This window comes from Botryllus schlosseri, chromosome 15 (genome assembly GCF_051294905.1).
Source record: "Botryllus schlosseri isolate E-star chromosome 15, Bs_hap1, whole genome shotgun sequence".
NCBI classification, from domain to species: Eukaryota; Metazoa; Chordata; class Ascidiacea; order Stolidobranchia; family Styelidae; genus Botryllus; species Botryllus schlosseri.
Genome location: NC_137250.1, coordinates 15,122,406 through 15,136,462, shown reverse-complemented (window position 1 = coordinate 15,136,462; position 14,057 = coordinate 15,122,406). Strand labels below are relative to the sequence as shown.

The following is a 14,057-nucleotide window of genomic DNA, read 5'->3' as shown; positions in this document are numbered from 1 at the left end:
CCACCCGAGGATGTAGGCCTAACTTTCTCCAATGGCAGTTCCATTTAGAGTAGAAATGTATGTCGGGTCAGTGCCTACTGAGTTTGGCTTGTCGTGTTATCAAGGTAATGACACCGGCCAATTTACATCAGCCCCTGTAGTTGAGGCTTGAAATAAAATTCCGTTGCGTTAGGCTAATCCACGTGAGCCTGATGAGCTATCTTGAACCGGATGGTGATGGCGAAGGGAGAAGTCAGTTCCATGTGTTCGCCACAGCGATTCATGTTTTATAAATTCGGTATACCGGGAAATGGCTCTGTACCGTACAGCAATATGAGCGCGGGAGTCGTGATTCATCGTAAAGGTCTACTATCAGTTTGGGAAACAGGATGAATAACACAGCCTCATCGTTCGTACGTATTCCAATATAGAGCAGATATCAGAGTATTGCTAGGCCTATTATCTAACGGATAGCAGTTGCTTTCATCGCCTGTTATTCAACTTCGAGCCGTGCAATAAGAGGCTATATGAAATTGCGGGTCATCAATATGGTGTCCAACTCGGTTTTCGAGTTGTGGCGGCGCAGCGTGAGAAAGCGTATGCTGGGAAATGAAATGAAGTCGAAATTGCCGATTTTCAATTTTATGTATCTATCTGTGTCTTTCAGCCAATTAACTAATCGCTATCAAGCAGCGTAATGAACATTCTGACGACGATTGCTTATGTAATCGTTTTGAGAATCGCTAGTTCCTGCAAGCAGACGTGCTCGTGTCGATGTAGCAATAGAGGAGTCGCCGATTGTTCATTTATGAATCTCAATTCAATACCTGATATACCAGAAAATACATCCCATCTTATATTGAGCGGAAACAGGTATGCAACATGCATATAAGCCGTAGGCTAAGCAGGGAAGTGTCGACCAAATACAACTGTATAGCGTGAGCGCTGCCTTTATAACGGATGATATGCGACATTGCCGTCCATGTCGTCGTTCCATTTCCATTCCGTAAAGAACATGTAAGCTAGACTTGACTTGTTACTTTCCGAAGGTCAACATCCCTAAAAAGTACTTGGATGATGAGGACGAGAGTAGGCAACTATCATATGGAGGACAAAAAATATCATCGCTCTATCAAATATGCCGGACCTGATTTGTGGAACAGTATCTCGTCGGCTATCCGACAGTCATCGAGCATGTTCAATGTTCATTGTTCACATTCAAGTCAAAATACAAACAATTTCTGCTGAATCAATATTAGTTAGCCCTCTATTTTACCGGACCACGACTTGACATATCGATCTCGCCTTGTCCACTCCCACTACACGAGATCCTCGTCTAAAGGAAATATCTACTTACCCCCACCCAATAACAACCTAACTAAGAGATCTATCGACTACTCGGGACCTATCATCTGGAATGCATTACCACCACATATCCGTGAATTGCCTTATAATAGATTCAAAAAAGCCCTACTTGAGCACTTCTTGTCGTTACACTAACACTGTTGCCCTACCTCGCCCAGATAGGGTTCTGGTTTAAATCAGGCTGATTTAAATCAGTGTGATTTAAATCAGGTTTTTTTCGTTGATTTTTGATTTTAATTTTACCATTTTGATTTTATTGATTTTTTTGTTTTTTTCAAATTTTCGGACGAGATGCGTGAATGTGGGTATTATTATCGGAAAATCATGTGCATTTTATATAAACCGGAGATAACATCTCGTCACTGGCACCGGTATAGTTCAGCTATTTGACAGACAGATGGGAAAAGAACAAAGAGCGATAGTCAAACAATATGTTAGCGTTTTGCTATTGAATACTGGTTAGTTGTCTGGAACATGCTGCAGCTGCTGCTATTTCCAAGGCACTGCTGGGATACAGCAAGCGAAGCGCAATCGGGAGCCTCTATCGAATTTGAAAAAATCCCTTATCTCTGATCCAGTTTTCTGGCAGAAACCACTCCACCGATCAAGATGAATAGAACTATGATGGATGGTCCCGATTTGACTCAACATGTTTCCTCGCTAACTAAGAGATCTATCGACTACTCCGGACCTATCATTTGGAATGCATTGCCACCACATATCCGTGAATTGCCTTATAATAGATTCAAAAAAAAAACCTGCTTGATCACCTCTTGTTGTTACACTAACACTGTTGCCCTACCTCGCCCAGACATTGCTTCATTGATCATTTGCTACCATCGTTTGATTTTCCTTCTATTTTCCTTTCTTAACTAAACATTTTTTACAGCCAGGCTGTTCAGAGTCAAGTGTACCTGTTTGATGCTGGTGTGATCAGACTAGATGACCTTCACGGTCTTATCGACCATTCCTATCTAATACCGAATACTGTGGACGCATATTTTCTGTACCACCATCACCACCGTTTGTTGTGTATTTCGGTTGGATGAAAATAAAGACTCTCTCTCTCTCTCTCTCTCTCGCTACTAGAACCGATCACTAATGATTCGCGCGACCCATCATTATCACATAGGTTTTCAGCTATCATTACCACATAGGTTGAACTTTTTCATCTATCTGGATTATAATTCACTGCCCCACATTATCAAAGTGTACGCGTTATTCTTCAGCACCTTGATTGACATGGTCGTCATTCATCCCATTTTCTTTTGTTGGTGTTGCTGTTATTATGAGTAAAAAAAACCAAAAAAATCAAAAAAATCATGATTTGAATTATTTAATTGATTAAAATCGATTTTAATCAAGGGCAAAATGATTTAAACCAGAACCCTACGCCCAGACATTGCTTCATTGATCATTTTCTACCATCGTTTAATTTTTCTTCTATTTTATTTTTTTTAACTACCGTAACATTTTTACAGCCAGACTGTTTAGAGTCAAGTGCGTACCTGTTTGATGCTGGTGTGATCAGACTAGATAACCTTCACGGTCTTATCGATCATTCCTATCTAATACCGAATACTGTGCATGCATATTTTCTGTATCACCACCACTGCCGTCTGTTATGTGTTTTGGTTGGATGAAAATAAAGACTCTCTCTCTCTCTCTCTCTCTCTCTCTCTCTCTCTCTCTCTCTCTCTCTTCCCACACATATGCCACCTTTTTTCATCAACTGTCCTTTTATATTATCTTCCTTTACTTTTTATTCAGTGTGCATGCCTTCTTTTTTATATCGCCTGGACCAGGTGGGTGTCTGATATCGAAGACTACTCCAAGTCGTTTCGAAACCTTCGTATCATTCATTATATCGCAGTCTTGTGGTGTTTTGAAATGATGAAATTATTAGCAATAAATTGAATTGAATTGAATACTGCAAACAATTAGAATTTGCAAACATACATACTTTACCTTATATTTTTCTCCTTCAAAAATTGCAAATACTAAATATATAGCAGTGGATTTTCATGTAGAGATGTTGCTCAATCAATCATTCTTATGTACATTGTTTCAGCTCTCATGTCTGTCTTTCAGATTAAATGAACTGGAAAACGGCGCTTTATCGATCACGAGCATCTCCGTAATCACCAAATTGGATCTGGACCTCAACTCTCTTGTGGAAATTCCACCTACAGCCCTTCGATATACACCATTATTGGAAGAGATAAACTTGGATTCAAATCATTTCAAATCATTTCCAGACCAGGCTTTGCTCATTGCTAATGCTTCGTTACGCAAGATCAGCGTAAAAGATAACGAGTTGACTCATTTACCACCTACAATGGCGAGTAATTTCAAGAACTTGACATATTTCGACGGTCGGGGCAATTGCTTCGATTCCATAAATGATATATATGTTGCTACCCCGGACGTACAAGACTTGCTCTTGGGTGCTCAATCTACGCCATGTCCAAGCCCGGAAATTTCAACAAGCGGACGAGTATTGGGAGATTGGAAAAGCCTCGTTAACTTTGGATACACCGGCGCAAGAAGTGGAATGACCATAATTGATCGCAGCTTTTTTCAGAGCATTCCGAAAAGTTTACTCGATCTAAGATTGGGGAACTTGACTTTATCGGATATCTCATTTTATGGATCCCAGCTGCAGAGCGCGCACTTCGAAAATATTGCGGGGCGGCCATTTTTGAAGGATTTTGATGCATTGTGCAGCACTTTAACTATGGCCGTCATCATTGATTCTATATTTTCTGACGTCAACAACTTATTTAATGCATCCAGCGATTGCGTAACTCAGACTATTTATATCCAAAACTCAACAAACGTATTCGAGGGGAACTGGCCCGCTTTCACACATTTATCGAACCTCAGCCTTATTGGGAACAAACTGTCTAGCATTAGCGAATCGGCGATAACAACTATCGCTTCTTCGATACTACAGTTTCTGAACCTATCGTCAAATGCGATCAAAACAATTGACTCGGAGGATTGGAAGAACCAACCGAGCCTGATCACCCTAGACATGCGAAACAATCGTCTGGAGTTATTTGATGGGTTTAGTTTCAATTACCTACAGAGTTTGATTCACCTCGATCTGTCAAGCAACGTGATTGGAGATTTTAGAACCGAGTTGAAATTGGCGAGCGTGATCTTTGTTGGGTTGGCAGGGAACAAGATACAAACAATACCGGTCAATTTCTTTTCGAAATGCCCGAAACTAAAGTATCTGGATCTCAGTCGCAACCAATTGAGCTTGTTGGGGACTCTCTCGGGAATGGAGGTAAGTATATCTACAAATAATCACAGACTCGGGACCGCTCAGAGAAAGTGCGATTTCGAGTTGACAAATAAAATAACGTTATGCCTGCTACCAGTCAAGTCACCCAAAATTACGATGTGCATATCATTGTTTGTGGCGGTCGTGACCTGATCGACAGCCTTTTAAACCACGACCATTAAGAATTCGATGTACACTGCGCACTTGCGCAGTCACGAAAGAAAGTCATCTGAAATAACGATTAAATACCAGAATCTACTATGAACAGAACACTCAAGTTAGAAATAGCGCTTACACGATAATATATAATATATTATGATATGATAATCCTATTCTGCAACAGGCATGTGTTTGCGGTATATATATCCGATCCACTGTGATGACATTACATTCGCAGTTTGACCTCTACCATGTTCATTTTAGAATAGCTTACTGACTATCGTTGGGGACGGGAATCCATGGCTTTGCGACGACAATTTCACCGCAGCGTATGATGCTCTTGTTGCGAGAAAAACAATTGATTTATCATGTGGTAGAAACTTTAATTTGGCATATCCTTCGTACCTAAGCAACTCGGAAACTACTCGGGACATGATAACTGGCAGCAATTTGTGCTTGAATTGTACATCTCTGGATTATGCGCGACAACTTAATGCGGACAATTTCACCACAACTTCTACTGCTCGTAAGTTTTTGTACCCTTTACATAGACCAACTATCAACATTTCTTTCAGCTGTCCTAATATTTACGAGTTGTTACTTGTTAGTATAATTATATGTTGCTGCGATTTCACAATCGAAAGTTAAACCACTTTCGGCCGATAGGGTCGCGTTAGGACTTGAGGACGTTAGGTCTTCAGTTATAAAATGCAGTGATGAGTTTCTTGGCGACAATGAATCTACACTACATGATGCTTCTTAAAAGTGCTGTCAATGTCATCATCACAACTTCTGTCGTGTGCGAAATATCTGTGAAATATTGTTTACGCCAATCATCTCGTACGTGGTGCAAAAGACCTAATCGGTCATAAGCGCCACTATTCAAATATTAATAATAATAATAATAATAATCGCAACTTTATACCTATTTCCAAATCCGCAAATCGTTTTTGGTTTTCATTCTCGCCCACGTTCATGTAATTTGCTTCGTAGGATGCAGTCCACTGAAAGCCAACAATTGGTTTCGGCACGCATATTCCGTCTCTATACACTAAATTATCACCGAAGTGTTGCCTGTTTTACGGCGTTAGATGTTGCATGTCAGCGTGGACGCTTATGATAGCCTACTCTTTAAATTTCCTTAATTCAATCGAAGTTGCAACATGGCATACTCTTGTTGGTGTTGGGCAACTGCCAGTAAAACTGCTCTCGAGCCACTGCAAAAACTACAACATAATGTACTCCGTATCAAAGCTGGCCCTAAAGGGGCCTGGTTGTCCATCCATTAACTCACTGCTGAAGGTATTCGGTATCCTAAATATGAAAGATATGCGGGAACTAGAAATCGTCCAGTTTATGTATCAGTTCCACTATGCGGTCACTGAGTATTCAATGACTTCTTTACCTCGGAATCAACAGCGCACAAGTAGGCCTAGGCTACAACACACGCGCGTCCACGTCGTCCAAATATCGTATGATCGACCGAAAAGATCATCGCTCTAGCAAATATGCCTGACTTGACGTGTGTAAGAGTATCCCACCGGCCATCCGACAGTCGACGAGCATGTCCACATTCAAGTCGAAATAAAAGCAATTTCTACTACATGAATAATAGCCCGCCCTCAAGATTACCGGACCACGACTTGGCCGATCGATCTCGCCTTCCGTGAGTTGGCAACCCAATTTTGTCGCTTGCTTTTCCATACTGTTTTCTTTTACTTTTCATTCATTGTGCATGCCTCCTCTTTACATCGCCTTGGCCAAGGTGTGTGTCTGATTCCAAAGACTACTCCAAGTCGTTTCGACACCTTCCTATCTTTTCATTGTATTGCAATTTTTGTGGTGTATTGAACTGATAAAAATTGCTAATAAACCGAACCGAACCATATCAGTATTGGGATCAAGTCACTGTCTTCGAGATACCTCAAATTGTGGAGTCGAGTCGGCTTATATTTTCCGATTTCGAGTCACTTTCAAGTCACCGAATATTTACAGTTTGTTTCGTTTCGTTTTATGTGAAGACTGGCTAGACCTATAACATATGGTCCTTAACCTTTTTAGCCCGCGACCCAAATCTGAGTTTTAATGGCATCTCGCGACTCAAGCCTCACACACGAGAAATAATAATTTTTAATGTTAGTATGCTACGCTTTCTACGGGCATGTATGACATAGCGACAGCAAATTGCAAGACCGGGGCTATGCGGTGCCGACCATTTCGACGATCTGACATATCGATTCCGAAGGTTTTAGAGAACCAGCGACGGTCACGGTCAATTTTGACCAAGGTTTTATCGTCACCGATCTTTTTGGCACCGCACTTTGCCCAGACGCATGTTGGCCAAAAGCTCATATCTACATATGCCCCTGCGTGGATGGGGTTGGCCTTGAAATACCTGTATATCATATTCCTACACCCGCTCGTTGCACAGATGCAGAGAGCACACCTCTACATTAAAGCATCCCAACGGTATACGGTGTTTTTCAGAGAACTAAATGTCGGTCAAATCTTATCATTTGTGTAATGCAAAGGTCGGCACATTTTCATAATGAAGCCGTATTGTAGTAACGAATTTTCTACCTGTCTCGCTTATTGACTATAATACCCAGCACAGTGATCTTGGATATGTACAAACTATCCACAGGAAATCACGCACGTTTTCATGTTGCACTTAATTTTGGAATATTGGGTACCCTTCCCTTAAGAAAAATTACGCATGATTTAAAAAATGGTCATTTCAGCGTCGGCCATTACCGCACCACGACGTACAAGACATGTATTAGGTTTTAGGCTATATCACATGCGACTCCGTGAAGTGTGCCAGAACGATCGGCTGCGAGAAAACCTTGGCCGAAAATGACTGCCCTTAAGCTGACCGAAAACTTCGATATACGTACTTATGTTTAATTCCCCTAAATGGCTGGTGCCGAATTGTCCTTTCCCGGTAATCTAAACCCCGCAAGACGAATGCCATCCCGCAGGAAATAATTATTTGCAAGTAAAGCAGACAGGAGGTCACGAAATAACACCATGTAACGAGGTGATTATAACAACACCCGAAAATGTTAAATTATATTACGGGCCCTACATTTTCCAAGACACCTCGCTCAGCTCTACCGGTAAATCTGATTACGTGAGTTCATAGAGGAAAAAATTGCTAGCAATATATATGCAATTCCCGATCATATTGACCGATCCAATCATGAATTGCAGAAAATTTTCGCGCGTTTAGGCGATATAAACTGACTCGCCGAAACAAGTACAAATCTCGCTGATGAGTAGCGGCAAAAACGTATACGGGCTGATGGGGGTTCTGCGGGACGAAGCCCTCAGAAGTTCGGTTTATCACCCTAAATGGGGGCCACACGACCAACGTTTTGGGGGGCCTGACGAAGTGCTGTTTCGGTCCCGAGTATAATACAATGTAAGCAACGTTTGTTAGGCCTATATGGTATCCTAATAGGCTTTTCTATATATATTTAGATTCCACAACGACCACGACTACGACAAACCTTGCCCTTACTATTTCGATGTCAGCTACAGCGGCGGTGGTAGCATTGACGCTGCTTGTTGCAATGATTATTCTCTGCTTTAAACGTGGACGAAAATGTTGGAAAAAGAACGAAGCGCCATCTGATAGTATGCCTGCTGAAATACAATCTAGCGGTCGGAAGCAAAAGGTAGAGCTGAAACATGTCGCAGTCAGAAAAACAAGCACCATGACAAATTTACCATCCGTGTCGGCGTTTTCGAAACTAAATAGTTCCCAATACCTTCGCAAATTCATGAGTATGCCCAGAACAGTGCAGCAAGATAGTCCCGTTCACGAAGAAAATCAGCAACAGACACTGGAGACTGAGACGCATCAATATGAAAACCAAGCATTTGAATATTATCATCACGGCACAGAGTTGGACGACCGACCAAACAGTTGTGAAGAATCAAACGCGATAGCCGGATACTTATCCTTCACGCCGCCTTTGCCTGACAACGACGACGATGTCTTTCCGGATGCCAACGGACGAACATCACGAATGCATCCGATGTCAAGTAGCTTATATCTGACGCCGGTTATCACTGCACGAAGTGCTATTACAGTGGATGAGAATCAAGATCACATATATATAAATTGAGACTACATTTGTTGCCGCATATAATTTTCAACCTCTCCACCCTAACATCATAGCATCTTCAAACTTCATCCCTCGATTGGTCATAAAACCAATCCATGCGAGCGGTGCGGTATCAGTCGTATCAGCTATATAGATCTATTGTCGTAATTCTATTAGAATACCAAAGGACTTACATGCGGCATGCTCGCATCTCTGATCCGCCGTGGTTAGCTCAGTGCCCTTCCCCATGCAGCAAATAAATGATTATCTCAGCTATATGTGTATTTTCATAGCATATTAACAATGGCATCGTTGTCATATTATATAATTGAATTGGTCGCGAATGTAAGGATATTTATTGTATAAACTTCCAAATAGCGAACGTATATGGTTGGACAATGAAAATGGCCATATATCTCGGATTTTGTAACAGAAAGTATCTCTTAATTCATTTCTTCGTCTTTTAAACAAAAAAAATCGAATATACAGTATTGCAATTCGATTGACTAAATTGTACCAAGTTTTGGAAGATGTATTTTGAGTTGAACTATTTCTGAAATTGGAGTAGCCTATATACTCAGGATTTTCTATCCCGTTCATATATATGCCGGGGATTAAGTGCGCAATAGCGATTGAGATTGACCATTATGAGAGTAGGTTAAGGCGTGCGTTTGATTGATTAAGTTGTGTTTCATCAAAATAGGTCAAACTATAGGGTATGTCCTGATGGTTGTTTTAAAATGATTTGTCCTCTTTTTTTAATATAACTGAAATGTCCTCCGAGGACGCCCAAATGTCCTTTTTCGCAATCCGCTCTCTTTTTTTTTATTGTGAGTGTTAGGCTACTAGAGGGAGAGAGGGCCTTTATTTTTATCTGACCAAAATACATAACAAAAAGACGGCAATGATGATGGTACAGAAAATATGCATGCACATGCACAGTGTTCGGTATCAGATAGGAATGATCGATACGACCGTGAATGTCAACTAGTCTGATCACACCCGTATCAAACAGGTACACTTGACTCTACACAGTCTGGCTGTAAATGTTAGTTAAATATGAAAATAAAAAAGAAAAGTAAACGATGGTAGCAAATATACACTAAACAGAGACATCTAAAAAAAAGCCAACTCGGCACAAAGTATACGTGAATTTGGCGATAAGCGCCAATCTTTTTGTTCATAGACAACAAACAACACGAAAATTTGAAACTGCCGCCGAGGTTGACTAAGATAAGGAAAACTGAGCTGAAACTGTCCAGACCCGGATTGAAGCGTATCGACGTGGGAAGTTGACCTTTTATATTATTATTACTTTTAGTCAACCTACCGGGCGATCATTTCCCATATCCCATTGTAACTTGACAAAATTGTTCACGAGAACGGAGTTTTGAACTTTTCGAACTTCTTTCAGGCAAACTTTCATTGGAGTAGGTCTATAGCAGTGGTTTTCAATCAGGGGTCCGCGAAGCATTTTACAGGGGCTCCGCGAAACCTTTGAATTTGCAACATGATGGACCACCTAATTTGTAATTTTCTAAGCTAAAGAAAATCATAAGGCAGTTTCGCTTCATAACTGCTCTACAGGACTCACATCAACAGAATGACAGTCTGCGGTGAAATATGGTTCTCAACCTTTTTGGCTTCGCGAACCCCTTTTTGACCGTCGCGGACCCTCGCGAACCCCCTCAAGTTTTATTTCAAATTTAGCTCAATTGTGGTGCGACCTTCATCTGTTTTGTGCAAATATGAACTATAGGCTTTTGATAAACAGCAACAAAATGACTTTTCTTGAAAATAGCATCGTACTATTTATAGGAATTTGAAAAGACTCAGGACTGTAACTGCCTCACCCCAAACCCCCCAATTGGGGGATGGCGAGCTCGAAGGGGGCCCAAAATTATTTCATGATTTAACATAAATTATAGAGTCGTGACTCATTAAATTGTATATCAAATGTAGCTGATAAGTAGCGGCAAAAAGGGTATAGGCTGAGGGGGACTTCGGTTTCTCACACTATGTGGGGGTCCCAACCAATGTTCCCTCTAATTTTTGACGAGTCTGCGCACACTCACAAACTTACTGCTCAGACCCTTGAACAACAGTGCGTAACGACTAAGAAAAGGTCATCACTTCAGATTTCTTGTGTGCAACATGGATTTTCTGTGCGCAGAGACCGTGTCAACACCGCGCATTTGCGCACGTGCGCAGCTTAGAGGGAACATTGGTCCCAACACCAACTTTTTTTTGGGGGGGGGGGAGGGGGGGTGGTGGGGCATGACGAAGCACTGTTACGGTACCCGGTAGACTTATTATTTCAAAGTTAATTTGCCGCTATATTTCTTGAAGTAGGCTACGTGGTATTGAAAATCCGCGTCTTCGATTTGATATGATACGACGAGTGCCGAAAACCATTTCCATAAAGAGAGATGGTGACTAATATATATAATACTAACGCATACACGCTTCTGATTACACTTTTGGTGTGATCGCAACATTGGCACCATAATGAAGAAACATATTTTTAACGAACATACCACGTCCAGCCTATAGTCATTTTTATGTCGCATCTCATATTGAAGTTATTCTGGACTATAGTGGTTATATGTATATCACGGGATAAAATTGATTTCGTGGCGAACTTTCAATCCCTTCATTGGGATAAATTAGGGAAATACTTCACGAGGTTTTATTTCAAACGACTGTTCACTAATTTGATTACAACTTCAAACTGAAAAGGTTTCTCAAACATTACGAATAAGTCACCGTGATTGATATCTATTACTATCTTCATATTTTTATTTTTTCAACAAACCCTAACAAAACGTCTCTAAACAGCAATATCTTTGGATCAGTCGGTTATTGGCAATTTGGCAATTGAAATAAATGTGCACAGTAGGATATTTTATGTCAGACGATTATTCTGATGATGTGAGTGTTTTAGCAGTTGTGAAGGTTGTCTTATGATTTCCTTCATTCAAAAATTACAAATTATATCATCAATCATTTTGCAAATTTAGAGGTCTGTGCTAATGGATTCGTCTCTCGATCATATCGAATCGAACGCGCAGATTTACAAGACACGAACACGTATTTCAAAAAAATGCAACTGCAGAATATTCTTTGGAATAATGAATGTCTCAATATAATATCTAGGCCTACATAATTATAGTATGTTATTTTCACGAAAAAGTCAAATTGTTGCTGTTTATCACTTGTCTATGAATATTTGTACTAGACAGACCCGCCGCACGATAATTGAGCTAATTTGAAATAATAAAACTTATATTTGGGGGACTGAGTGGTCCTGGACTGTCCAAAAGGCGTCCGTGAAGACAAACAGATTGAGAACCACTTGGTTTATAGGATATGCTAGACCAGGGGTTCTCAGCCGCTCTTCGCCCGTGGCCCATTTTCCGGTTTGAAAATGTTCTGTGGCCCACCTCCTATTCATTCTAAAGTCATATAGTCCCGTTCAAGGCATGGTCATCGCTGGCGCCGATATGCCTATTTCTCCAAAATATGCGCATTTTCTCTAACTGATCATTACAAATGCAGATCTTCATATTGATGAAATCGCGCGAAGCGCGACGAAAATTTTCAAGTAGAGTAAATCTCCTCCAACAAACAAACGACCAACCAACGAAATTTGGGCCCTTTTGAGCTCCCCCCAATTGGGAGTTTTAGGTGCGGCAGTTACGGCCCTGGTAGATCGTATAACTCTTGTGTAGGCCTACATTAATATGGCCGCTGTTCCACTCACGTCGCGAAACCCAATAATCTAATCCCCGCCTCCACTCGGTGATTGGGTTTTAGTTCCACTATGGTGGGATTGGGGCCGGTCCAGCTTCAAACAATTCTTTGGTGAAAGGGATACTGCACAGATGTGGAGAAAATTATTTTAATGTTCAAGCTGTACAATGTAGGCCTGCGTATAGTGTGTCCTGTATCTACTGAAGTTACGATGTCAATCATTTCATATGAATCTTACATTATCTACAAGGATTTCAGGGCCGGAAATTTTAAACCAGCTCCAATACATTACGATTCGTTGCGGTGGCGCTGTTTACTTCGATAGGAAGTTGATAATTGATAATAAATTGCGATTATGGCCATTTTGATGTTACAATATTACGACCTGCCAAGGCACCGTAAATCTTCTTCAAATACACTTCTGTCCCAGTTTAATGCACACCCTTTGCAACGGCATACGACACACGACCCTGCTGGAATACTTGGTCACTTCAGCACTAACTTCAAGTTAATTTATAATAGAAATTATTTTCGTTGCCGTCAGCCGTAGGTTGTCGTAGCCAGTGGATAAAAGCCACCGTTTCCCCTCCCATTTACCACTTGTAGGCTACATTGTGAATCCATACTTACCACTACGTCCCATTAGAGTCGGATGAAAAACTTACGGTAGCCTACGTATAATTTGATAATATGAATATATTTTTGAACGAATAACATAACAAATATAACCAAATTTTCACTAGTTCTACAATATTCCAAATAGCTCTGTGGCCCACCTAAAATGCTCCTGTGGCCCACCAGTGGGCCATGGCCCACCCTTTGAGAACCCCTGTGCTAGACCGTTTTTACGTCATTTTCAAAAGTATAGCTATTAATATATAAATAAAAGTACTGTTTGATGAGAAAATCATATTTCGAAAAAGTGTATAAAGCTGGTTTTTGATGTGGGGCGCAAAGCCTTCAAAGAGCATAAAGATGTATACTTGCATTAAGTTCAAGAACTAGTTGTTTATTCATTGCCTAATACACCGGTGATTGATCTTGACTGACATAGGACCGACCAGAAAACAAGCAACTATAGTAGCAGGGCAGCTAGCGGATACACCCATTCATCTGCTGAAGAGCGGGGTTGTGGAATCAGTTTCACTAAAATTTCTCGTGCCGAAGTCAAAGTAATTTTGATACACTCTTTGAAGTTGGACTCACAGAAACAAGATTGACTGGAGATAGAGTCGAAGCGAATGTTCCTGACTACTGTAAACTCAAGCAAAACGCTCTCAAATGGTACTAAAAGCACAAAGATCTAAATAGTAAAGTAGGTTAACCTTCGATTAACTATATTTTAATGTTTTTTTTACCAGATAATCACTCCTGAAATATTTTTACAAATATTAGTA

The 14,057-nt window shown here is 40.7% G+C and overlaps 1 protein-coding gene across 1 annotated transcript; it reads left to right on the top strand.

The window, feature by feature from the left end:
- Nucleotides 1-50: 50 nt before the first annotated feature.
- Nucleotides 51-8,986, top strand: LOC145458105 (uncharacterized). The gene is made up of 4 exons (XM_080336426.1): nt 51-852; nt 3,436-4,639; nt 5,060-5,321; nt 8,279-8,986. Exons 1-4 carry the CDS (start codon nt 677-679, stop codon nt 8,926-8,928), a joined length of 2,292 nt encoding a protein of 763 aa, XP_080192552.1. The 5' UTR covers nt 51-676; the 3' UTR covers nt 8,929-8,986.
- The last annotated feature ends 5,071 nt before the right edge of the window (nt 8,987-14,057 follow it).

What these genes read in the sequence shown, in the direction of transcription:
- LOC145458105 (XM_080336426.1), top strand. Translation starts at nt 677, where the DNA reads ATGAACATTCTGACGACGATTGCTTATGTAATCGTTTTGAGAATCGCT. An exon ending in CTTATATTGAGCGGAAACAG is followed by an intron (nt 853 to 3,435) that starts GTATGCAACATG and finishes TCTGTCTTTCAG; the next exon opens with ATTAAATGAACTGGAAAACG. An exon ending in GGACTCTCTCGGGAATGGAG is followed by an intron (nt 4,640 to 5,059) that starts GTAAGTATATCT and finishes TGTTCATTTTAG; the next exon opens with AATAGCTTACTGACTATCGT.